Source organism: Platalea leucorodia, assembly GCF_965183815.1.
Source record: "Platalea leucorodia genome assembly, chromosome: 5".
Classification (NCBI taxonomy): Eukaryota; Metazoa; Chordata; class Aves; order Pelecaniformes; family Threskiornithidae; genus Platalea; species Platalea leucorodia.
Window position 1 is genome coordinate 12,476,684 of NC_138827.1, and position 27,868 is coordinate 12,504,551.

Sequence of the window (27,868 nt, forward strand, 5' to 3'; positions counted from 1 at the left end):
TGTTCCTTTCCTGGCTGCTGGTTTTATAGCTGTCCCAGAAATCAGCTTGTATAGGATGCTCCAACAGCTGTGGTATCAAGGGAGGGGCATTCAGCAGCGCAGCCACAACCTCCAGGTTGCACAAGGACATTTGCACACCTTGTTTTTTCTAAAACTATCACCCCCCATCCCCTGGAGCAGTGCGATCCCACTTTATGAACTCCTGTCATTATATAAATCAAGGCTAAATTCTAGCCTGAATAAATCATTGACCGAAACTCCTGTTGACTTTGCTATGCTAAAATTTCTTCTTCCAGCCTCTGCAATGCGTGGAAGTTTGAAGTTCACTCCCTGCTGAGCAGCCTTCTTGTCTTTTAGGTATTTTGGAGATATACCGTTTGTTACTGATGTGCCACACAATCGCTTCCCTCAAGGGCTGCTCTGGTTATGAAAACAGACCTGGCTCACCTAGGTAGCTGCTGTGTGTGCACCTCAACTGCAGCAACGTTTTTAAAACCAGTCCTATTTAGCCAGGTGGGAAGGCACCTCCCAGCCCCATTTCACTCTAAGCATCCAAGAAGTGGGGTGTGGACAACTCCGCTGCTGCAGACTTCTCTGCTCTATCGGAGATTTCAAGGTGAAAACTCAGGTGAGCTCACTATAGGGGGAAAATGCAGATGGAGACAGGCTGGAGATGGTCAGAAAGAAGCATCACCAAATGCTCACGCTTCTCGGTTGAGGTTGATCTAAGGCTCAACTACATCTTTGGCAAACTCCAGAAAAAGACATGACCTCACTCCGGAAGAATGTTCTTCATCTGGTGAGAGACAGAAACTGCCTGGCCCTGCGCAGGTCTCCAACGTAAAATGGATCTTTCTTTAATAGAAATTTAATTAAGCTAGGACGAGTTGCCATGAAATCAGCCTTTTCCTCGTACTTAGTTACTGTATTGCTTCCTAGTCTCTCCCTTCTCATTAGCAGAAGGGAGATGCACCAGCCTTTTGGTCTTGTGTCACCACACAGGGAACAGGAACATGCACAGTATAACAACACCGAGAAACACCAGGACATCTCGGACACCATCAGAAAGAGAAAGGGATGGTTCCCCTATTCTTTCCCTAGATGTTTGTTATCAAAAACATGGAGAACCAGCCTAATACTTCTCTTTAGCTCTCTCCAGTTAGTATAGATCCATTTATTGACTGTAGAAACCCAAGGTTACAGGAACAGGCAGCCTAAGCAACGTTGAAATGTAGTATTTCAAGTTGGTTGACCTCAAATAGGGAAAACTCAAGGACAGGAGTGACTCGTGCTAATTATAATTGGGGTGTTTCATACACTTATTGATCTTACAGCCTATACTCACTGGGGGGACTGACTCTCCCAGGGGCATAACAGCTCAGGGCATCTCCTGGGAGCATCCAAAGCACATCCCAAAAGACAGGCAGCACATTCAGCCGCCAAGGGAATCCAGGGGCAGGAGGGTCTCAGACCATGTCGCCCATGAGAAACTGTACGAGTTCAGCAAATACAACTGACTTCAAATTCACTACAAATGAAACATTTTTGATTTGAGTTGACAAATGTAAATATTTCTGTTAAGGATGATGCAAAATGAAACAACATTTCTTAGGTGTGCTTTTTGAGGGGAAAAAACCTAACCAAACATTTTGCACAAAGTGCTTAGATGGAGAAAAAAAAAGACCAAACCTCAACTACTTAAAATTTCACGGGCCAGCTTTACCCCTTTCGGTGCTCGCTCCCATGCCTCTCTGCTTCCCCCGAAACAAGCATCACTGCTGCTTTACTTTTCGCACAAGAGCTGCTGCTACTTGGCTAATTATAGAAGCTTGGATCAGAGCTACACTGAAGGCAGCTTGACAGAACCAGCTGTTAAAATTACAGCTGGATCCTAAACTAGCTGTGAACATCCAGCTTTAGCTCATGGCGGTGCTACCCCCTTGCCGAAGCCGGCTGCCAACGCCTTGCTTGGCCGACTGCTGCTCCTCCTCCTCCTCCACCGCTCCAGCTCGGACCCACAGGTCCTCGCCCACAATTTTTGGCTGCCTAAATGCTTTTCTGCTTTAGGGAAGCTGAAGACATCAGTGTATTTCTCTTTGCTAGATGTTTTTCTTCCTACAGCAGCTATCTGTAAGAGGAATATTGATTTCTCTCCACCCCATCACTGGGTCACTGCAATGTTCACAAATTTCTTGGAGAGCATAACAGCAGTCACTGGCCTCTCACCACGGCCCAGACAGGTAGAAAAAAATAAAAATGCACCAGAGTTATCTCTAAAAGAAAAGCTTTGGCATTTGCAGCCTTTTCCTTTGTCTTCTGGTGGTGACTTTGTGCAGTGTCTCCTTAGCGAGGCTGGGAAAGGCGCAGCGCCTTCCTTTGATTTTAACGCAGCCTCACGAGGCAGCGTTACTCTTTTGGAGGGGCTGCATTGAGTCTGAATCAGCACTTCCAAACGCTACTGGAAGGCACTGAAAAGCTGCTCCGGGTCCTGGTCATATGATGCCCGCCCTGCTGAAACGTCAGCGCATCCTGGCACAGGAACGATGCCACATGTGGGTCCCTGTCACACGCCCGCTCCCCTTGCGGGAGAAAAAACAATAATAAGACAAACACGCTGTGATCTCCCCTTGCATCCTTCTCCCTAGTTTAGTTTGTTAAACAGCTCTTTGATGCGCCTTGTCTTTACTGCAGTAGGGTCCGTGTTTGATGTTTAAATCATTTGTATTGCCAAGTTGCTGTACAGAGCGAGGGCTGAGCGGGACCCACCGCAGGCAGCTCTCCAGGAGGACCCATTTTCCCCACTGCCTTGCCTGGACTCACTGCTGATGCTGCAGCGGACGCCATTAGTCCAGCTGGGGATTGTATCTGCTGCTGGTTTCTTTAGTGGATTTTTTCAAACGGATCCCTTTCCTTCCAAGGCATTTTGGCTCAATATTTATTCACCTTGGAGACAGGCTGTTGCGTGATTTTTCACTCTGCTCTGGATGAGGCTGCAGAGAGCAGGAGAGGTGACCTGCACAGCATCACCCTCCCATCCACTTCCCGTAAGAGTGGTGTCAGGGCACGCCAAGGAAGAAAAAGAAGAAGTAGTCGTTTGTTTTAAAGCAGTGACTACATTTCCCTCAAACCTCCATGGAGAGGATGGGGAAAGGTTTCTTGGAGCAAGTCCTGACAGGGAGTTGTGTAATGTTAAACGCAAGATCATACTGGAAAGACATGAAAAGGAGGCTGGGCATCAGCAAACAGTGTCCTGTCTGCTTCAGCTGAACATACTTTTCTGTAGAGTTTCCTCCTTCATCCATTTCAATTTTTTTCCAGAGCCTTTCAGCTTAACTATTCCTCCCCGTTAGCAAAAAATTTGTGGGAAAAAAAAAGAACCCCAGCCCTTAGTCCCCCTTTTCTGCACCCAAAATCCAAGGCACAAGCGCCGGCACATGGGTGCAGACACCAGACCTCGCACCCACCCGCTGGGGCATCGTGCCCTGCCCTGCTCCCAGGGCTGCAAACGCCGCACCCAACACATGCCAGGCGGCTGCGCTGGTGAGGACCGAGGAACAGGGGCTCAGACGCACCAGTGAGGCACACCAAGCAGCGTTTAACCCAGGAACATGTCTGCTCTGAAACAGCACGATCCCCATGGTAAGAGATGTCTAACAGTTCTCTCCAGCCATGGGAGAGCCCACCCGGGGGTGTGGGGAGGCAGCTCCCGGGGACTGGTGCCCGTCGAGCCTGGCTCCTGGCGTGACTCATGTCCCGGCCGGCTGCTGATGTCAGTGCCCAAAGAACAGAAGCCCTCTCTGTGGCCCTGGCAGAATGAGAAGGAGGTTTCTGTGCCCGGCAAGGTTGCTCCATGGAGGGATGCTTGTGCTTTAACCCCCTCCTGACAACAGCACATCAGCTTCCAGTAACCTTGGTACTGGGTTGGGAGAACTGCAGGGTTTGCAATTTCCACCCAGACACTCACATACCCAAGCCCTCTGCTAAATGCTCTTTGATTATAACCTCTCTGGACCAGGGCTGCTTTTTCGGTGCATCTGTACAGCACCCAGAGCACTGCATGCAACCTGTGCATAATGCTCTTGCGCACCCTTGAAATGCAAAAATGCTCTTATCCTTCCTTGAAATGCGAAGAGCGATGAGGTTTTCATCCTTTTTGGAGAGGGTTAGAGCCCCACTGCCACTTAGCTGCCATTGAGCCTGCCCTGCTGTGTCCCCCCCCGCCACACTCCCCACCACTCCAATGACCACAAGAGATGCATTGGCAGAGCTGCGCAGCACCAAGCTCACAGCAGGCTGCAAAACTCAGCCAGGAAGCCAAATTCCCTGGTATGGTCGTTGCGTGCCACAGGCTGTGGTGCCAAATCATTTTATACTCTGGGACATTGAGACAGGGCAGAGGCCCGTGCCAAAGAGGTGCAGCATCCCTGCGCCCTGGGCTCCTCATTCAGACACAAATCCAGCTGCCTTCTGAGGTCACCTCCATCTTCGCATCTCCAGCTCCCCCATGGTGCAAGCACAAACTGCAAGGGGGTTTCAGTGCCAAGCAGAGGAATTGCTTGTGGTTTCAGCTGGGGAGGGTGAAAACGTAGCCAGAGTTTGGGACCAAGCAGCCAAGATCTTACAGACAAGGGCAGGATCAAGCACGGAGATTTGTAACACAATTTTGCTGAAATCCAGTAAGAGTTGAACCTGGTGCTTTGGTTCAGCCAAATACCGGAAGCGGCTGCTGGGAATTTACTGGAAACTGTGATTTAACAGAAGGCACCAGTGATGCAATCGTAGCGTGCACACCAAGCAGCAGCACACGCTGCAGGGAACTGGTGTCACGACTTCCTGCCACAAAACATCTCCTCGTTCGCATCCCAATTTCTGCTTCGCAAAAGTCTACGTGAATTTACAACAAAATACCAGGCTACCCTGATTTTTGCTGCTTTTTAGCTGCACTACTACTATTTTTTTATTTCCATCTCTAGGTTTATGAGGGATCTGCTTACAGGGATAGGAGAGAGGGGCTAAGACAGCGGTACCAAAAAGCACCTCACAGTCATGGATGCTCTGCAGATCTCGCAACAGTCGCATCTTCCCGACGCATGCTGCAACCCTGTATCACAAAAACAAGTACTTCCCATCAAAGAGGGACAGCAGCAGAAAATGCCGGAGCTTCTCTCAAAGCCCAGCTCTAATACTTGAGCCTTTCAAGCATCAGAAGAGGATTTAATCCATTTTACAACTAGCATCAGATAACAGTGACATTAAAAAGCAGTCAGAGCAAAGCAGCAACTCCTCTTTGAGGATAATAAGTAGAAATAAATTAACTGATTTCTTTATATTCAAAATTCCTCTCTACGGACTAAGAACAAGGCCTGCTAAAGCTTTTGACAGCTCTGCCCATCAGCCACGTGAGCATTGAGGTTAAATAGAAATTTACACTCACAGAAACTCCTGAAAAACTCAGATCTTTGGATTGAGATTACGGATGTAGCCAGTATTTTCAGAAGTTCGACTGAAAAAATGTCAGAAGAGCCAGTTATAATTAGGTTTCTTCTAAATTTCTATATATGATGTAAATCAAGAGGCAAGTCACTGCCATTATGGGAAACTTGCCAGCAAAAAAACAGAATAAGGGGAAAATAAACTGTTTGTTTGTATGGTACTATTCACTTTACAGACACATAATGCAGGCTGGGCTTTAAAGGCAATTTATAATTTTGCAGCATTATGTGGCTGTAAAACTTTTATTCTGGTATTCAGAGTCTAATGTAACTTAATGTTTATAGAGTGACATTTCAAATCTCACTGCTGTCACCAGAAATGCCTCCATGGCCATCACTAGGTTTTGGGGAAGGCTTTGGGTACGTTAATACAAACCATTGCAAAGATTTCTCCGCTGCTCAAAAGACCATACAGGTAGCGGAGATTATAAACCGATTTTTCGTAACAAAATACTTACGGCCCAATTACAAAGTGCTCCAAGCTGTTATTGCAAAGCCAGTCACATTAGTCAGCAGATCTGCTCCGGTACTGAACATCTGCGGGAGCTGCCCCTGGGTATGGGCCGCAGCCCCTCGAACAAAGGGCAGGCAGAGCAACGGCGGCTCCGCTCAGCCCCGCGTTGACACCAAAGGCTACTTTTATCACGAGGAGATGCTGTAAACGTGTAGAGGACTGGGGGAAGGGAGAGGAGGTGAAAGAGGGGAAAATAAAAGAAAGCTAAAGTATTTATATACCTTGTCAGGTCATATAAGAGAGGCAGCACATTGCCCCGCACCATGGCCAGGTACACCCGCCCTTGCACCAGCAGCCATGCCAGTGTTCAGGCACAGCATGGAAATGACAGTAGATTATTTCAGACACACACCAAAGCCAAACCAGCCAAACGCCCCCCCAGACCCTGAAAGGCAGTGGGATGCTCCCGCACACACCAGTGCATCCCATGCCTCGCAAGGCACTGCTGCTGAGGGGTGGCCTTGTTCTGCACCACCATGCTCTCCTACAGCACACACCGGTGCCTGGTCAAAGCCCAGTGAGTTCTTGCTGATAAGCCTAGAAATGGTTGCTTTTATCACATGGCTTCTCTTATTGCTCTCGTGAGCTCGGTTTCCTAAGGAACCAAAGCTTCTGTGAGCATCGTCCATCTATCTCCCCCTCTGGCTTCTCAGCATCCTGGAGAATTTCAGCCAGGTGCAGCTCCCTGTAGTTGCTAAGCGCTCCACTCTTTCTTGCTTATAAAGCAATGGGATAATTTGCACACTTACTTAAAAAATCAGCCTCATCCCTGCTTTTTGCAGAACCACCCTTGTAGTGGGCGCTGCCTCTTTTTCTCTGAGGGGCCGGCATCTACCTGCTCTTACCTTACACTCAACTGTACTGCCATCCTGCTCTGCATTTGTACAGTGCTTAGCACAGCATCACCTTAACCACCAGCAGATCTTCACCTGGGAAAAGCCAGGAGAACTTCCCTGGAGTTGGTGGCTATATGAACAGGAACATCAGCCAAGGATGCATGTTGCATTTGGGGAAAAATGGCGACAAAGTAATCTTCACACTGGTCTGTATGCGAGAAGCTGAGATGGCAGCTGGCTACCATCCTGACCACACACATTAGCCGGCTCAAATCATCCCCAGTGCTAAAAGCAGCTCTTGATTTAGCTGATAACACCTTTTCAAGAATAGAGTTTCGGTTCAACTATTTTACTTAATGGCCTTGTCTCGTCAGCAGTTAAAGGATGCTACAGGAAGCACCTACGGCACTTCTTCCCGCTTGCAAGGAGATGGTTTCACACAACAGCTTTGTGTCATCTGTATTGAGTTGTTCCCACAGGACCGTTTCATCAGACGTCGCCAGGGCTTGCATGAGGAAGGGCATCTCGCTGCCCACAGTGCAATGCTCTGACCATAGAGCAGGTCCAACGGGAGGGAGCAGTCTCCCGCGTCAAGGGTTTCAGACAGCATAAACCAGCACAAGCGTTGACGGAGCAATGCAGATTCACACCAGCCAAGGAAGAAATTGGGCAGGAAAAAAAAAACAAAAACCAAACCCACCCTTGCCTTTCTTGCACCTCTCACGGAAGCCCAAATCTGGGAACAATGTGCTGCCACGACCTTGATACCACTATAGGCCCCTGAACTGAATCTTTGCAGATGTCTTTTTCTTTAAGCCTTTTCACCAGCATCAATTTCTGTTTCACTTCAACTGTCCTTCCCCGCAAGGGAGCTGCAGCCAAGCCCAAGGCGGCTGTACTGCAGGGCAGTGATTTATTGGCACAGGCAAGTATGTGTATGTGAAAGGATGCTGGAGAAAACGCCTCTCCCTTGAGCAGCATGCTCTCTTTCACTACCCCACCAGTTCACAGCATAAAAACCTTGCTGACTGCACAGAAGATGCCCTGTTCCCCTGAGCCTGCAGGCCCAGCAAGAATCCCCCTCCTCTCGCAGGGTCAGGGGTGCGATCCCACACCAGACACACAGCAGGCTCCGCTAGCCCCAAAGCACAGCATTTAACTGGCGATCACTCCACGGACTCTTTTAGGCTGCTCCAACAAGCTGTAATACCAAATATATTAGCTGAAAGTCCTAAGGCAGAGAGCCACCATCCCCAAGGTGATCACCAGTGATGGGAGATGTGCTTCCAGTCTTTCCCAAGACCGACATCGCAGCACCACGACATCCTCATAGGGTTGAGGTGGGCTCTCATCTCCTCTGATCCTGGCTGATGGGCACAACCCGTCCTCAGCACCACATCCCATCAGAGCAGGCGGTAGCGCAAACAAACCGAGCTGTGCCCATGCCCATCTGCCCAGGACGCAGCCCTCGTCCCCTGCAAAGCCCTCGCCTCTCCCCAGCTCCCCTTCCCAGACCCCCAGGCTGTGCTCTGCTAATAACTGGGAGGAGGGAGTGCTACTGGCCAGAGAAGAGGGGGTGTTTTTCTGAAAGATTAAAGAATATAACAGAAATAAGTCAACCTCTCAGAAACCCTCAACATATCACAATTCAAAAATAAAACCATTAGACTGGACATGTCTCATGTCAGCAATTTGACCTTCTGAAATTTTCTATGCATGTTTTTTTCCTCACCCACAAATGAGAAGTGGGTGAATAAGTTTGTTAATTCTCTAAATGCATTTTGAAGTTGTGAATTCACTGAAGTTGGCCATTTCCTGCAAAGTTTTCTGATGAAAAAGGACAAAAAGCATTTTGCAGGGAAATTCCTGATCCCCTTCCCTTTGCCACAGTTCTGAGCAGCTGCGACCCTGCGGTCTCCCATCCCCTTCCTTCCCTCAGAGCTCTCATCCTCTCTTTTTGCAAACAACCATAGCTCAGAAGACACCACCTGCCCCTGGCCACTCATCATCCCACCAACACCATGCAACCAAATCTCCTCTTCCCCGTGCCACGTCCACAGCCGGGTTTTACTGCGTGTGCTTGCAAAGCAAAGGGAATGATGCCGGTTCACGTATGGCTTCACACTCCCTTCTGCACAAGCACCTCTTTAAAGACCATATGCATTAACATCTTAGCAAATGACATCAGGAGCCCTCAAGCCAATGCTTTATTTCTTTGCTCTGGTTGCCTGGCAGACTCCCCCCTCAGGTGCTTACAGGCTGCCTGATGTGCCATAAAACCTGTGCCCTTTTAGGCTGCTGTTAGCACTGGTTTGTTCTCCAGGTGCTGCTCAGCCTTGTAATCCAGCAGCGTGTGCAGCGGGAGAAAGGAGCTTTGCTTCTGAGGTTGTGAAAAAACAAACGGCAGAGCTGGTGTCGCTCTGACACTCGTAGCTCCCTGCTAGCTAGCTGAAATGGGGTAAGAGACAGCAGAGGATGAGGTCTGTCAGTTAAAATAATTGGGTTTTAACTGCAACGCTGCTCACCGCTTTGTCTGATCAGGCCCAAAATAAACTGCATTACATCACTGCAGGTCAGACTGAACTAATAAGGGTATCTTTCTCACACCAAGAAAGAACGTATTTATGTCCCGTGCATTTTCTCTAGTGCTTTGCAGTCAGAGCTCCTTCCAACTATGCAAGTGCAGGGGAAAATTAATTCAGACTGCTGCCCAAATTATGCAAGAGCCACATGGAATGGAAAGTGCATATTAACAGATTTTACTATTTTAGGGTATTCTTTCATGCCTCATAATTTATTTTGCCATCATATTTGCAAATACAAAATAACATATAAGCCAAGTAATCTTTAGGGTGTTGACAGAAGACAGTACAAGCAAACAGGTACCTTCAGACAAATACTACCCTTTGTAACTACCTGGGTAAACCTAGAGCTCACCTGAATGAAAACAATAAGATCTAGTCCATAGTGCTATAAACACAGGAATACAAGCCAACAGAGGCTAAAGCCCCGATCATCTTTGACTTTGCTAATATGCCCAAAATCTTGCCTGTATCTTCTTGCTTTCCCAGTTGCTCCAATGGAAGCTCTCAGGCCATCTAAGGTTGCAGTAACACCGTATTATCTTACTCTGCAGTCCAACAGGCCATCCCACCCAGCTATATAACTACCAATCAAATAATCAATGACTCCTCCAACTTCTACCCCAGAGGATAGGGTTTAAATCTTCAGCTGGTATAAATCTGAATTCCTCCACCATTTTTATGGGACCTATCACAATTTCCATCAGCTGAGCAGCTCCAGCCTCCCATGACTAAAGAATGAAAGCAGTGATGCTTGTTGGCATTTATTATCCTTCTCCCTTGCAAATGATGCATTCCCATCCTGAACGCCTTTGGGAACCAAATGTCTCACCATGAAAGATATGCAACAGCATCTGCTGTGAGCAAGGGAAAACCACTGTTCCCCAGTCCTACTGCAAGGGAATCGTACCAGCATGCAGAGCTGATAGCAGAACTTTTTATCAGCTGTACCCTACTGTGAATCTTCTCTGTTCCTGACTACTCTTCCACCACCCGATAAATTAACAGCAATAGGACTTACTGGCCTATTTATAGGAAACACAAGAAGGCAGCATTTGCAACAAAGTTGTGAAAAGCTGCACTTAGCTATGCTGTTGTTTGTGCCCGGTTTACCCCGTGCCTTACTGGAAAGCACCTACACCCTGGTCTAAGAGCATATAAATCATTGCTGAACTACCTCAGGCAATGCTTTCAAGGAAAGGGTAGCAACTGCTTTTGCACAGCCCGGCACCTCTGTCTGTTGCTGAAGATACCCCTCAGTCCTCTCCAACTGCACCAACCACGTCCATCCCGTGGATAGGTGCTTTCACGGTCCTAATGGTGAAGTTAAGCCATTTTTCCTGACAAGCATTAAGAGATTAAACGCCTGGTGTTAAGAGCTCTCCCACTTAATTTGCTAATGTTAAAGCAAAGACCCGAAGATGTGTTATCCCTGCTCACACCTCCTCCCAGGCTGGGCTTCAGCTTGTCCCAGGGCACTGATTCCTCCTGGCATCCCAGTGGTAATGAGATGGGTCCATCAGGAGCCAAAGCCAAGTTCGCAGGAGCAAGCACTTCCCTTCTGCTCTCTCTTGGCCACACGCACATCCCATTCTCTTGTCTGTGGCCTGAGATGCATTAGAGCAGCTGCACCTTGACCAGTTTATAATATTATAGTGCTCCAACCCTGCAAACACTGTTCCCATTTGCTTCCTCCACATCTCCCTTGGTTAAAATAAATCCATTTGATTAAGAGGAATCAAAAACACACAAATGAATTAACTTTCAGCAGGACTTTTGGGAAGCATTGCTGTTACTGCTGCCTATCAACAGCAGAGGAAAATGTCAAAGCTTTCTAAAATTGATCAAAATCTTTTTAAAATTATCAAACCTTTCAATTGCCTTGAGATCCAGATCTGGACTTTGACGGCAATTACCACCATCCCCCGTTTCTAGGAGAATTCAGCACCCATGCCCCATTAAACTCTGTTAAAAGGGATAATTAGCTGGAGACTGACAGTAATTTAGCCAGTTCATTTATCAGAAGGGATAAAGCCAACCTGAAACATGTTAATGTGAGGGTCTTAAAACTGGTATTATTCTGTGCTGTTGTGCAACAAATGTATCACGAGCGGAAGGGCCCCAGACCATGGTGTTAATCGAGATTGCTGGGGTGTAAATAATGTTTTGCTTCATAAAGTCTGGCTAGGGTGAACAAATTATTTAGTTCTCATACTACAGCTGAATTAAGAGCTCAGATGTATAAAAGTGTGTAAAAGGGTGTATCTAAGAATCGATAGGGGATCACCGAAGCATTTAATCACTGTTTTACTAATCTCCCTGCACTATCTGAACTCAAACTGACTCCTCACACTAAAATCAATGGCGCTAATATACTCATTAACGACAGCTCTTTCGGAGGAATGAAACCATCAGAGTTTGAAAAACTAACTGGGGGCAGAGGAGCTGAAAGCTGTGAACAGTGCACGGGCTTGTGCTCCAAGGCTTCCTGGGGGAGCAAGAAACTCTCTAAAAATTCCCTTACAGGAATTTCCACTGCAATCTTCTACCGAGGGCAAGCAGCTGTGACTACATGTATAACAGCACATACCTGAGAGGGGACATCTGATGCAGGGACTGATCCAGGACCCATGGATCTACAGCCACAGCTCCTCTCCAGGGTGAGGCTCAAGAGCTGGCTTCAACGTTCAGCGCTGCCCACACCAGGGATTTCTGCACATGCAAAGTGTCTTTGTTTCCCAATTCTGGTTCTGCTACCTCACATCACTCTGTATCTCACGTTTCCCATCAGTTCATGGGCTATGCAAGACCTTTTGGGGCAGCTGTTGCCTTTGCATCCCACACTGGCTCTTATTTATACTCTTCACCAGCAGCTGAAGAGTTTGCCACATCCTCTTGCCAGGCTTCCCTGCACGACTATCTCAGCTCTGACCTGCACATCTGACACTCCTGTCCCGAGACTCATTTCTCCTCAGTCTGTCAGTTCAGCTGTGATAGCTTCTGCTTGGCATCTACAGGCTCCAGACAGTCTCTCCCCAAAGGATTTTCTGAAAGACATTGAATTTCTGACCAGGGTTTCATCAGACTGCCTGGAAAAGGATGTTGCCCAAAACTATTCAAAGACAGCATTTTCTTATTTTTTATGCAAGTATTGAACAAATATCAGAATGCAAAATTGCCCCTGGGATTGGAAAATGGAATTAAATCTTCCAACAAACATGAGAAAATGGATACCGACGTCTCTATTAGCAACAAAATGTTTCATGCTTAGAAACTGGTAATCTAACACCCCCTCCAGGGAATTCAGAATGGTGAGAAAAATGGTCTAAGACAGCATTAGAAAGAAAAAGAGATATACATACATTCAAGTGAGACACAAACTGGATGTGGGGTGGGCAGGAGGGCGTCCTTGTGTCAGTCCCACCTCGGTGCGTTCACAGGCAGTTCAGGAGGTCATTAGTGGAAAGCAATGGCCCAGATCCTCTGCCGTTCCCAGCCGTGCTGAGCCCAGCATAATCAGGCACAGGAGGTCCACCCCACGCAGGGTGCATCCTCCAAGCCGCTGCTGTGGCCACTAAGCTGTATCGACTCCTGCAAGCAGCGAGAAGGGCAGAGCCAGGACGCATGGTGTGGCTGAGCTGCTTCTGCAAGCACCAAGCTCCAGCCTGTCTTGGAGGGCTCATGGATGGCACGGTTCAGACCAGCTTTGATGGCACTGGTTTACACTAGCTGGGCAAACTGGTGGTCCAGCACCACATACAACACAGTGACGAAACAACCCTATTTCACCCGAGTGATACAAGAACCGTTCCAATGCACACGGGAACATCTCTGTTAGGTTTAGTGGTGGACTTGGTAATGTTAGGTTAATGGTTGGACTCGATGATCTTAAGAGTCTTTTCCAACCTAAATGATTCTATGATCTGCAGCATGTTGCTTTCCTAGAGAACACAGGATTTCTCCTGGGCTCCCTTCTCAAGCCATAACCCTGGGAAACAACCAACTCCCGGCCTAACAGCCCAAGAGCTGAAAACAGTATCATCAACCGAGTGACATCATGCAGTCCTGAAGAAGGAACACCATTTGGTACAGGGTGAAGTACGGGCATGCAACCACACCTGGGGGCTGTTATGGGTCAGCAGAAGGGAAAAGTTGGCACTGTAAGTTCAGTGTGTCCTCCTAGCTTTGTTTTGTTGTAACACCAACCTGGTCATCCTAAGGAGGAACCACCTGGCCAAAGATCCCCTTTGAATTTACTGTCCAGAAGAATCAACAAATGACATCCCAGCTGCACAGGTCATTTGCACAGCTCCTGTGCTTGATTTTAACGATGGTACAATTCTCAAAGACAATATACAACCTAAAAGCACTCGTACACAACCTACAAGATGCCCACCAGCCTGCCTTCCCTTCCCCTCCTCCTCCCAAGAGCACAGTTCATTTAAAATGGCTTACCCCATTCTCTTCTATTCTGCATTTCATGGCTTTTGAACTTCAAAGAGAGGGGTGAAAACCCTATTGCTTCACCATGCAGTTAAATATTATGCAGCCACATTACTGAAGAACACCTACAAAATACGCTGCTAAAATAAACACCCGTTTGAACTCTTCCTATAATATTTTTCACATGCTGCCCTTCTTCCCACACAGCACTGAAGCACCTACTTCACTTTAACCAGGTACACACTCTTCTTGGAGTCGAAAGGACTAATCATGTGCTTAAAATTATGCATTTGCCTGAAGTACCTAGTTGAACCCAAGCTTTTATATCTAGAAGTTGCACAGTATAAATTGGAAACATTATTCCTGGGTGAATGTTATACACACGTTGGCAGATATACTCCAAAACTAACTATGAAATCAAACTATTTATTGTTAATAGGACATGTCCAATTCCAGCAGACCGTCTTGAAAATCTAAAATAAAAATGTGCACAATGTACTACGTATGAATATGGATACCCGCCACACACTATGTGCCTGCCTCATGGATAGAAAAATAGCAGAGCAGAAATGCTCTAAACATAAATTGAGAATATATGAGATAAGATTTTAATTGTGGTTTTAATAACAACAAACTGCTGGAGCTACCTGCTTATTATCAGTCTTGAAAAGCAGCACGAAAATAATATTTTAACCTTTCATCTGTAACATGGTCTTTGCTAATAAAATTATCCCAGAGTCATCCAAGCACATAGCTGGTGTCACCTACTTAATATGCAGAATAAATTAAATGCCACTTACATATAGCAAAGAAATACCCAGCTAATTTCATGCACTTTCATGCTGGTCCTTATGCTGGCGCAGCCACACAACGAACACAGTCAAGCCCTGCATCTCCTCTTCAAATCCTGCCCTTCTGCAAGAAAATCATCTGATCCACTGCTCTACTAAACCACCCCTTTGCAAGGCCACCGTCACTCTGCCCATCATGCTGGGAGTGCTGAAACGAGCTGTCACATATGCTGGGTCGTTGCAATTGCAAAACACTCTGCATTTATTATACTACAAGGAGACCAGGTCCCACTGACGACACTTGAAGTATTGTGGAAAGACAGTAACAGAGATTTGGGAAGAGTGAGGGACCTGGCACGCTTCCCTACCATTAACAAAACCATGCTAATAATCCTACTTCATTTTTCGAAAACAAAAGTCACCTGGATGAAACACACACCCTTATCTCCATTTCAATCCAGCTTCATGCTTCCCACTACCAGAAACCAACTCACTGGTACTTTATCTGACGTGCTGTTGGTGAACAGCCCATGGAAGTCAACAGAAAGACTCTTCATAACCGATTTATTTCCATGAGGTATTAAAATTCCCAATATTACCAATCAAATACAGGGAATGCCAGGAGGGATCTTTCCCAAAAGACTACACTTTCTCCTCTATTTAGTGACATACGAGCAATAATCAATATAGAGAACACATAAACAGAGACGAAAAAAATGGGAGGTGCTGGACATCAAAAAACTTATCTGCCAAAAGTGTCTTTCGCTACCTGCAGAATAAGGCTCCTGCTTCTCGCTGTGAATGAACTCTTTTCGTTCGTATTTGGCTCTGATCCACTGTTCACGCAGCAGTCTGGAAAAAAAAAATACAGAGAAAAGGAAACATGGTCCAAGATACACTAAGGAAGAATCTAGAATCATTAATTCTTCAATCAAAATACAAGTGTGATTTCAAAGTCTTCCAAAAATTGCGTTGTACAGTCTGGAGTCAAGGGTTTCTTCTGTTTACTGTTGGACAGCAATAAATCGTTTCCTTGTACATCTAATTTTACTGAAAACTTTCTTAATAGAATTTACAGATTTAGCAGAATAGCCCATTCCCACCCACCCAATCAGCCTCTGTACCCTCAGTATATGAATGATTTTAAACCTAATTTCCTCAAACTACATTCTTCAGTAAATGGGATCAGTAAATGAAAAAAATCAACAAACTGCATACAAAAGAAGAATCTTTGCCCTGAAGCTATCAATATGGAAGCAGAAATTGGGTATGCCTTTTGCGATGCATGTACATGATGGCCTTTAGGCAGTCAAAGCTGCAGAGAGATTGTCTCCTTGTCACGTTGTGGACAGCTATTCAAAAAAATTGTGATGTGTCAGGTTAAAATTATACTTATAATGACGAGGGGAAGCCCAGCCTAAGGATGGGTGACACTTGTGACTCAGTGAACACGGAGCTTGCTGCAGGGCGTCACGCACCTCGCAAACTAGGAACAACAGGAATTCAGATGAGAGGTGACCTCTTCAAAATGAAAGGGACATAGGACAGCCATATCCCAGGCCCTAGCCAACCTCTTGGAAGGAACTGGGGTGTGAAAAGTGAAAAAGCCTCAAAAAGACCAGGAGAACATGGGTGGGTAAGGACGCGAGGGCTGAGCCCTGTGGAACACAGGACTCAAACACTGGAGGGTGGTGAGAACCCGCCTGGCAGAGCTCTTCCAAACTCATAGCCTGTACTGCTAAGTCTAAGAAAGAAATCCACGATGCATGGCAGGAAACATGCCTGTTACAAAGTGCTTTACTCTTCATGTTGAAAATGATACCAATGATTTATACACCAAGACCTTAACTTCCAAACAGGAAAAAAATACCCCAAAGATTATAAATACTTTTTTGCTATTTTATTTTAGCATGAGTGCTGGAACTAATGAAGTAGTTTAGATCTAGAATATGCTAGGAATTCCTTCAAACCATTTTTAACTGCACTTAGTTCTTAATTGCCCTAGAACCTTAAATAGCCCAAGCAGGCAGAAATCACACGCAGAAATAAAGGCATGTGTCATCCCAGCCTCACAGCAGACATTTCAAAGTGGCCTACACTGATGACAGTAAAAGATTCCCCAGCATTGGGCGTGCTCTGTAAAACCCATCACACTTCAACACATCAACTTCTCCTCCAACAAAAACTATTGATACACTTAATTACCTTTTCTTTTTTGCTGACTATGCAAATTTAATACTATCTTTTCAGCAGGCACATTCCAGAAATGCTCAAAGAAGATAGGCGTACTAACATTGCTTATGAAAATTCATCTGCAGGTACAGCAAACACATTCATCAAATCTGCAAGACACTATTCAACGAGAACTGTGGCTGTAATGGTTTTCCTGGTAGTAAAGAAGGAAATAATTACACAGATTTTGTCCCACCCATTGTTTCACCTCCGTGGTTGGGGCATGAGCCTTCTCCCACAAGGCTCAGGGAGTACCACAGCTTCCCTGCACCCAAAACTCAACTGTGAGCTTCTGCTGTAACAGAAATAATGCACCAACTCTGCCTTTCCCCCTTCTGTTCCTGTTTTCAAGACTGATTTTTAGTTGTTACACACACATCTGCAAGTTTGACTGTGAACTCTGAGGATGAACACCCATCTCCCTTCTGCTGTCACCCTGTGCTACACTCTGGCTTGGGTACAACCCATCTTCAGTTCATCTCAGGAGGTTCAGATGCGTTTTGTAGAAGCGTGCAAGGGGCCTCTTCTGGGTTGAGCAGGATGCTCTTTCTCAATTTGATAGCCACAACATGGTAGCCTGCAAGCGCAGAAGACTGATGACCCAAAAGGTAGCACTTAATTGCCTGTTTCTATACTTGTGCCGCTCATCAAGAAAGCTACCAGAATTTAATCATAAAATCAACACAAGTACTTAAATTTGTTACCCTTCTTGCAATTTTTCCAGCCCGGCTGCTGCAGACAGCTTGTTATCACTGTAGCCAAACTTGGACCTTTTCAACAAGACGATTAGGGATTTAACTAGAAGGAAGCAAATTCACGCCACCCTCAGCTCCAGCTGACTTCAGTGGATTCAGCAGGAGCTGCAGCTGTTCTGAGTCTCTGAAAGTCAGCCTTCCAGTATGAATGTTTAAATACAGTATAAATTAAGGTTCATGTGCAGCAGTGGGAAAACACTTTTGCTGTATAATGCAGATAGTACAACAGACACACTCTGCTGGTCTCACGCCTTAGGGAACGCCGCTCTGCAGTGACTTATTTCCCATGACACTGTCAACAGCGGCGGTTCAGTATCTCCACAGCTTTTGTGCAAGAGAGCGCAAACTGGGCAGCCGTGAGGCACCTCGCCCAAAGGGGTATCCTGAGAAGCTGCAAAATGCTCTCGATAACCTCTCCCAGCATTTGGGACAGAACACAAGTGGCTCCGATGGCAGCTCCCATGGCAGACAGGACTCCAGCCGTGCCACTTTCCCAGCTCCCAGCAAGCACTTTCTGACAGCTCACGTATTCTTCCTCTTTCCTCATGATCACAAACCCAGGCTCTTTCAGCAATAGTTTCCCAAAACCCAAGATACACCAAGAGCAGCCCACAGTTAGGACAACTCAGTGCAAGGCCAGTAGCTGCAGATTCTGCTCCAGTGGTTATTTATACAAAGCAGAACAACTCCAGCAAAAGAAACTGAAACAAAAACCCAACGAGGACAGCAAGGAGTCCAGCATCAACTTTCAATGCAACAGAGAAGTTGAGCAGAGACTCACTCTCATGGACTGGAGGCAATCCTGCCATAAAAAGCTGCTTTTGAGTCTGGCGTTAAACCCTAGTTTCACTGGCACAGCTTGGATGAGTTTAAACAGGAGCAGGAATTTGTCCTGGTATCTATGGGATCTGAGAGCAATTGGAGGGCAGGGACCATCCAGAGGTCCCTCAAGCCATACAGTCTTCTCCAGAGTTTTCAGTGGACTTTAGACTTGATCTCCATTTCATTTTAAGTGTGCCTTCAGGGGCCTTTTAAACATCTGTTGCTGTGTTTTAGTTTGAATGTATTTTTCCTGAGGTGAATATGTATGTAAATAACCCAGGGCGGACATCACTTGTCGAATACAGGACCCTCCATTCAAACCCGGCCTTTGATTTCGATGGGAGTTCTGTGAACAGAAAGGACTGCAGCAACAGCCTCATGGTATTTTATTGCATTTCTGGTGATAGGATAATGTAGCAAATACAGCATTCACGTTTGTTAGGAAAATATAAGTGCATCATTCCTAAACTGCAGAGATGCACAGCTTTCGGGATCAACTCCAAAAGCTTTAACAGCCCACCTAAAGTCTGGCAGGCTGCTGGTTACAGGGAATGTGTCATTTTTTGGCAATTAGAACAGAAAGGTCTTTGTAATTATCAAGATAAAAACCTGGGAGCAAAGGAAAAAAAAAAAAACAAACCACCAAAACCCTAAGGAAAAACCACATTTCCAACACAACAAGGGAAAATTCATCCCCCGAATGGAACAGGACTGGGCTGCACTGGGGAGGCGGCAGGTCCAGAGGCCAACAAAGCACCACCAACACCAAGAGCTCCAAATCTCATTTTAGGTACTTGTTTGCTTGCCTGGCCACCCACATGAAGCCAAGTGCTCTCTGTCAAAGGGCCAGCAAGGAAGGTTTCAGAAGCCGCCAGTGGAACAGTTTTATCTTGGTCCCATATGCTCAAAGCCTTTCACTCACAGCAAAAAACACCATGGGAAAAGCTGTTCAAGCAGTTTAACTGTGGCTGCGTGGCTTCATTGCACTCTATGGATAAGTGCTGGCCAGCCTAATTTATAGTCTCCAATTTATTGTTACCCAAGACCCTCAGCTAGACTGGCTTTCCTAGGAGACGTTACGGTGCACACGCTACAGATGCTGCATGGCTGCCATGGCTTTTTGGAGACATACAACAGATAAGAAGCCCCAGCCAGAGGTGAAAGTGGCCTAAAAGACATCAAACACCATCCACTACCACCCTCTGATTGCATCTTTGTAAGCCACCAAAGACAAAAGAAATTAATGTCATCCAGGAACACCATTTCCAAAACCCAAATTTGTAGCTTCTGGAATTTGTCAGAGGTTTTTCCAGCAAAAAGCAATCTGCTTTCCACAGGCAGCTCTGTGGATGCAGTTATGCCAAGTTTCTGTCAAACAACTGTTTTAATGAAATTTTAAGTCCAAGTCCAAATTTTTGCTCAGACTGCAAGAAGAGCCACTGCAGCGCAGACTAAAAGCCCGTCTAGCTTCACACTCAGCCTCCGCGTCTTTTCCTATCCGGTAAGTCCTCGCTGTGAGGACTTGCTTTTAAATGGCTTTGTGGAGGCATGAGACAGCTGGGGGGCTTCTCCCAGACACTCTGTGCATCACCCCGGCTTGCAGAGCCCTGGGAGAAATGTGCCATCCACCCCCTGCAAGACCAGTGGCCAAAAGCAAGCTTCTGGAGGAGAGCAAAAAGACAGGGTTTTTGGCTATCAAGACATAAAAATCTTGTATTATGGATTCAAAGAAGTTAAAGCTGACTTTGAGTATGCAAAATCATAACACACTCAATTAAAATGCTAACTGATTCCTTTTTTGTTCAGTTGTTTTACATGCACAGTCCAGTTCACCACAACACTATTTTTCAGAATGGTTAAACACAGATTAAAAACATGTAGGAAACAGCCTGTGTCGGTACTATCTTAACCTTGTAGCAATTTCCTTTGAAAATTAAAGGAATCGATATGAATTAACAGGCTTACGAGCTAACAACAAAGACAAAATGAATGACAAGCAGAGAAGACCCTGCGGCCAGTTGGGACTGAAGGGGCAGGCAGATCTCAGGCACTCAGCTGATGGTGGAGTGGTGCTCAGGCAGAGACTTCCCGAGGCTGAGTGCCCAGTTTGAGCCACCACAGGACACTCCACCACTTGGGAACTGGTGAGCAGCCGCTCCAAGAGGCCATGCTGCAGCACCTCAAGCTTTACACTGAAGACATCAGGCACTTTTGAAAGTCATGGATGTAAAATCTGAAGACCCTTATTAATAAGTAGGAGCCTGAGCAAAACACTCAACTTTACCCCTCTGGACATTAAGCATTAAAGAAGTCTATCTACAAAATACCAGCAAAAGGAGGTGACAGAAGAAGAGGAGACCAGCTGAGAAGTTTGCATCCTTGACCATTATTATGCCCCATGCATGGAAGGAGAGGGGGCCAGACTGACCTTCAGACACTAGACTGAGGTGGTGGGCTTGGTAGCTCCTCTACCAAATGAACCAAACTTTAAATGATAAAGTAAGAAAAAAAATCCAGGGATTTACTAGGCAATTTTCTCTCCACACATTTTAATCGTACCATAATACAATGAGCCACTTCTGCTAAGAACTGTTCTTCTTCAGATGACTATATAGATGACTCCACAAGCTGTGAGCCTCACTGGGATACATCCTCTATCTGACTGATGTCTCATCTCGTTCCAGATAAGACAACCACCGACTACAACTCATGCCATTTCATTCTGCCCCATTTTTTCCTACCAAGGTACTCAAATGTACTGGCAGTCAGTAGATGTAAGTGTTCTGCATAAGGAGCAGATGTAGCTCCCACTTATGCAAGCACAGAGAGAGGAGCAGAGCAATGCACTGCAGCTCATACGCAGTTCCGCAGAACGATGCTCTGTGTTCCCAAATCAAGCAAAAAGGCAACAGAAAATGATGTTAAGTATTGGGCAGGGACATGGACATACTTCCAGTACTGCAAAAGCCCAGTAAGAGTTTGTCTCCATCTTCTTCTATCAGTTTTCAGCCAAACACATGGCTGAACAAAGCCTTTTTCCTTTGCTTTTACTTGAAAGCGATGCTACCCCTGTTGCTCACTGGTGACTCAAAACTCAACCATGTGCTTGCAGTGCGTCTGCCCCAGAAAAGGCTGTTTTACAGCTGTACAAAGTTGGGCCATGACCACTTGTGACCATCCAATTAGGGTTTTTGTAGTTTAAGTTCCTCACCCAAGGCTCTTTGGGCCAATGCCGCGGTGGTGTAGGAACATCCCATAGTCTGGGATTCGTTTCAGTCTCAGGGACTCCGCAGTGGTACAGAAGTTGGCTGCTCTGCTCACTGCTCCTGATGCACAGGCCAAGTTGCTGGCAGACAGAAGATGAGAGGAGAGGACAGAAGGGGATTTTTTTTTTTTGGTTGAGTGATTTTTTTGCCTATGCACAGCTGGTAAATTTTCCCTGGGCAATTCCAGAGCATCCCTCCAACTTCTCTAACCTTCACCAAGTGCCTGACAGAGGCAGGAAGCCACAATGGCATTTCTGGAGGATGCAGAAGCCAGATGCAGCAGGCAAACACCACGTATTTCCCAAGCAGTCAAACACAACATCGTAGGCAAGAAGAAAAACGGACAAGCTGGCACTGCAGCACTTCTTCCCTCTTGCTCTGAATTTTGCAATTCTTCAAGCAACCAAAGTAGAGGGATTCCATAAGTAGCATTATAAAATTAAGAAGCTTCAAATGAACAAACAGCTTGTCCTTATTACGGCTCATACGTCAGCATCCTGCCACGCCGAGTCTGAGGGCAGCTCCCACAAAGCCTGCCCAGGCGCTGCAGCTGGCCAGCACAGGTTGTCGTAATTAGAAGCATCAAAACCTCTTGATGCTGCAGAACGTGGGTCGGCACACAACAGCACGGTGCCAGTGCTGGATGGAGGTGTCATCCGTTGTGATGCTACCCAGGGCTGCGAGCCGAGAACAACTCATGCTATTGCAGTGACTGGACTGCAGTGAGGCGGGGAGAAAGCTAAATATATACCCCTTCAACAAGCAGTGCTCCCCTGCTCTTGTTTAGCATGTATGTTGAAAGGCACAGAGAGCCTCTAACTAGAGAAAGAAAAATACAACCTGGCACACCATCCCTGAAACATTCCCAACATGCAACGTACCCACAGCTGCTTATACTGCAGTAGCGTCAGAAGGAGATCTGTTACTGCAAGAGGTCACATCTGTCCCAATGCACCCTGCTGCTATGGCACAGACCCAGCAGCACCGGTCCGGGGAACACCTACATGAGCAGAGCTCCAGGTTCAGTTCAGAAATCAGGGCATCCAGGCTGAAAATTGTCCCAGTGCAAAATAGGCACAAGCTGGGAGCACAAAAGGGCCAGAAATTGGTCCTCCAGCTGCTTGCAGGAAGACTAGCCTTGCCTCATCCTCCCAGACAAGAAATAAATAAATAACCAAAAACAACAGCAACAAAAAAAAAAAAACTTAACCCTCCTGCTCCTGTTTCTCACCGGTTATAAGCCCAGCAACATGCCTCTCCATCAGGCATCAGGGAGGGCTGTGGATAGAGCGGCCGCCCCAGCGCCGCCAGCCGAGCGCCAGCACGGTCCCTCTGTGCTCGCAGACAGCTTTGACAGGGCTGCGGTTGGAGCTCAGCCACCACTCGGCAAAGCTCCCCAGAGTGCAACTGCACCGCAGGATGGAGGAAGAAAAATATCATAGCAGCAAAGTCTGAGCTGCATTATCAAAGGAAGCCAAACCAACCAAGCACAGAACCAGCCACAGACATTTCTGCCAGCCCGACAGCAGAAGAAATGAAAATGCTTGTGGTCTCTAAGCTGCCTGAGCTGCAGGGCAAGCTTTCACTATCTCTCAGGCTGACCCGTGCAAGGAGAGCTGGGTTCAATTTGCATCCAGATTTCAGGACGCCCCAAGCTGCAGAGGGACCTGCCCCACTTCCAGCCAGGCTCCCCCAGCACGAGCTCTGCACCCTCTTGGGCAGGGATGGGGCATGGAAAATAACCAGGACTCTGCTCCTGAACAACCTAAATATCAAATAGGCCCCTGCCCTGTAAGGACAAAACAGCAGCTAAGGCTGGAGTGCAACATCTAATTGAATTTAACTGGTGCTTAAGAGTAAACAAAATTAAAATCCCCTGGAATTGTGTTTCTCCTACCAATGACAACTAGGTGAAAAATCTTGCTTCTCCATCCTTGACATGACAAGTACATGCAAGCCACAAAACAGCACAGCCGCCTGCTGGGATTTTGGAGCTCAGCGATACAAACGTGGTACTGGATCCTCTCAGGACCATGACAGTTCACGAGAGCTGTCTGTTCACCGAGGCTGGCAACCACCTCCCAGCTGCTGGCAGAGAATGGTGCATCTACAAAAGGAAAATCACTGATAATTTCTCTCTTGCTTCTCCACAGAGCTGGGCTGAAACAAAAAAGTCTTTTGGCAGAGTGTTATTCCTGCTTATTTCCTTTACCTTCTCCTTAGTGTCTCTTTGATACAAAGAAGAAGAAGGGCACTCCAAGCTCTCCATGCTCCCCAGACTTCTGAGTCCCCAGGAAACCCCACATGAAGTATCTTCCCCACCTTCCCTAAGCCAGGACCTGGGGGTGATGCTTGAAGGCCAGTTCAAGGTAGGAGGAGAACTTGAAAGGTCCTCAACTCCCAACACGGTCAAACATATGAAGGTTTTCCCCCTCTCTGCCTTGGGAGAGACAGGTTTAAAAACAAAAAGTCACTTTGCTGAAGCTGTTTTTCTGAAATGAAAAAACAAACAAACAAACAACAAAAAAACCAAAGGTGCTGCCATGTTCAGCTGAATTTGCACCACCTCCTCCCCCGGACCTGCAGGATTGCTCCAGCTGGGAGTGCCTTCCTGGCATCTTCTCCTCGGGCTCCCTCCCACAAAGGCAGAGGTGTTCCAGCAATAGGAAAGGTAAGAGGCTGGGGCTTTTTTGACTTGAGAAAAATAATCCTAGCAAGATAATCACAACACACGCAGAGTGTGCCCCTCCACAGTACACAGTTGCTTTGCCAGTCCTCAAATAATTTCTGTACTTGTAGGAACCACGGAAGCCATTGCCAGAAGCCATTTTAGATCAAAACCAAGATCTGGGAACACTGCATAAATGGATGGGGTTTTTTTTTATTGTCAGGCCAGGCAGTGCGGCTCACACCTGGGCCTTCCCAGATTTAGCATTTGAGCATCGTCAAATAGCGGGTAACCGATGCATCACCAAGATACTTCACAGGCCTTTTGTCTTTACTATAAAAGGCTTTTTGCATTATGTAGGAAGACAATAACTCTTCCTAATAGCTATTACAAGATTAAAAATATAGATAAAGTCACCTCGAGGACAAGCACAGGTATTCGTGAACCCTTTGGCCCACCTTCAGTATTATTTCAGATTTGGGGAACACAGCAGAGCCTTCCTACTCAAAGGCTAGTATCTCACGCAGGGAGCCCTACGAACCCTTCCAGTACTTCTGTTTTGGGCACCTCTTAAAATGCTTGAATACATCATCTGGCTGCTCAGAGCCTTGCAAACTGTTTTCACACCACTGCCACGCCACCGAACCACACCTCCCTCTTCAACTAGTGACACCCAGTTAAAGCTGCAATATCGGGAGGGATCTCAGGCACCAGTACTCACCAGTTTGCTAATACTAAAGTACTGGCTCTGGAAATTATGCCCTCCAGACCCTCTGTGAAGACTGGTTTTACAAAGATACAAAACCTCCCTGGGTACTCTGCAGGACTGGACCCTAAAAACCAATTGCAGTTCATCTTCTTGCTCTCTGGATGGTACAGCACGTTCTGGCCACTCAGCCCTCTTGGTCTACAAAGTCTACCCCAGCTTACTAGGAAGGTTTACTCTACACTGTATGGTAGACAATATCTTTTCACTCATCTTCACAGAGGATACTATTTGTCACTTAGGCAGAAAAAGAAAATCCACCACTTTGGCACTAAACCCCAGTATTTTTGTATTACAAGTAACCTAGCATCTCATATAACAGATAAGCAAGTTCTGTTTTGATGCAGAAGGACTATCTGAAAAGGCAGAGGAAATCAATGGGTAGAAATTGGCATTTTTGCAGCTTTAGAAACTTGGAAGAGTCTGGGGAACAGACAAACTATTGGCTTCCCTGCATCATCTCAACTGTACTTATTAAATAAGATCCCACACGTAGTATAAACTCTACCATATGCGTGCAGAAGAACAAAGATTTTCAGAGCCTTTTATAAATGAAACCTCCTTTGTGACTAAAAAAAAATGTATCATACTGAAACTAAAATATTACAGAGACTGCAGCTGCACAAACAAATAAATGGTGTTTACCAGCAAAGGTATTTACTTACTGACAGTCAAGAAACGTTGGCTTGTAATAAAACGGTGGCATTTTAGATTCATATTTTGCTTTTGCTACATTGTTTCCATTTGAGGCCATAAACTGTGAAAAGAAGAGAAAAAACAGAAAGAATTAAAAAGTGTTAACGGCATTTTCCCTTGTCCTCTTTTGTTTCTAGAAAGTAATAAAATTATTGGGATGGGGCCTCTATTCACTTACTGAGGTTTCCCCAGGACTGTGCACAGAAGGGATGCTGTAAAGGCTGTGCCTGCAAACCCGGGCTCAGAAATCAGTATTGATTATTATTGCAGGGCTCCCCCCAGCTTAATACGATGCTGGGGACAGGTCTGTGTCCCAGTCACACATGCCCGATCCCCACTGGTCCCCACGGGAGCAGAAGGCAGCTCACAGTGGCATTTCCCACTCATAGGCATGGGAACGAGATGGCTCCCAGGGAATCCAGCATAGAAATTAGGCAAACAGAGGGCAAAACCCAGCACTAACTTTAAGTCTCCATGTGTTACGGCTCCAGCAAGGTAACAGTCTCTGACACTACGCCATTTACTATGGATCACATCACTTGTTCCGAAAAGATAAATTTATTTTTGCAAAGCCACGCCAGCAACCTCAGAAAGAAGCTTAAAATATGAAAAATAAATGAATAAATAAATAATTGAAAAAAAATTTATCTGCCCTGACAGCCCTCCTTTCCTTCTGATTTTTTATAAAGATGACTAATTGAGAACACTGCAAACAAAACCACATATTTCCCTATTATAAGTTTCATTTAATGAAAGTAACTTTATTAGTGTAAAAAACCCATCCTTTTCCAGGCAGCCATGCTAAGTATGTTTTGTCTTGTATCAAATGCCAAGCATACAAGCATAGCAAGCAGCTAAGCTCTTTCTTCCCCCACCCCCAAGATTTTTTTTTTTTCATTATTTTCATGTTTTTGAGCTTCTTGAGTTTACATATTCAATTTACTCTCAAAAAAAATCAGGGAAGAGAAAACCCATGCAAAACAAAGGTTTATTTTCCTCAAAAAACACATGACTCCATGAGCTGCGGCTTTCAGAAAAACCTCAAATCTACAACATACAAGATAAAGATCAATGACCGATAGCGTTCTTCAAGCCTTTAAAGACACAAATAGTCCAAGCATATACGTTTCCTAGGTAGGTTTGCCTTTAGCAACATCACCCAAACCTAGGCAGGCGTGTTGCATAAATAGAGAGAATTTATACTGCGAGGGTTCAGTTCTTCAAGAAGTGAGTTTAAGAGTCTTCAACGCTAAGTGGAACAAAGCCAGAAACAGCCGAGCTGGGCAGGGGTGGCAGACCAGAGGTCCAGCCTACTGTCTAGTCTAGGCTAGAGGTAACGTGATAGACCAAAGGCAATTCATTTAAAATTTGTCATTTCTACACACTCTATTTAATTGATATTTTTATAGGTGTGGGGGAAACCCTCACAACTTCTTCATGAAATGGCTACTCCATTTTTCCATCAGCATCATGGACCTCATTCCCACATTCAGGAATTATCTAGACATGTTTTCTGAAATCACGTTTGTTGTGGCATCTTTAGAAAGGACTGTTTTACAGCTTTGCTGGTACAATGTAGCGACCCAAACTCACTGGTACTTCAAGTCTCAGATGCACGTACCTCCACTTGAGCATCATCCCAGTCATCCAGACGGACCGACTTAACTTTGCTGACTTGGGGAATATTGCGATGGATTCCTGAACAATTCAAGCAGATGAAGATCCCTAGGCTGTGGGATGCCCAATCCGGGTCTGAAAGAAAGGAGGAAAGAGAGAATTGCACTTGACTGGTCTATTGGGTTCAGTGCAGGAGAAAGGAGAGATGGGACAGGACAGGACAGGGCACGGCAGGGGAGTTCAGGAATCACCAGGTCTGAGTTCCCTGATTATAAAGGCATCAAATAAATACACAAGTGAAATACAGATATGTGTTTGTTTATATTGATAGTTATACCAACTATACTAACAATTAACAGATTTGCCATCTCAGGTGCAGCAGTTATCC

The 27,868-nt window shown here is 46.0% G+C and overlaps 1 protein-coding gene across 1 annotated transcript in view; it reads right to left on the reverse strand.

Moving 5' to 3' along the window:
* The window catches only part of ADAP1 (ArfGAP with dual PH domains 1), a 50,120-nt gene extending 22,505 nt beyond the window's left edge, over positions 1-27,615 (reverse strand). Inside the window, exons 1-3 of the mRNA XM_082311896.1 lie at positions 27,485-27,615; positions 25,833-25,924; positions 15,428-15,510 (exon numbers count right to left, since the gene is read on the reverse strand). Of these exons, the coding sequence (XP_082168022.1) occupies positions 15,428-15,510; positions 25,833-25,921 (172 nt within the window). The 5' untranslated portion in view covers positions 25,922-25,924; positions 27,485-27,615. The remainder of the gene's footprint in view (positions 1-15,427; positions 15,511-25,832; positions 25,925-27,484) is intronic.
* Between the last annotated feature and the right edge of the window lie 253 nt (positions 27,616-27,868).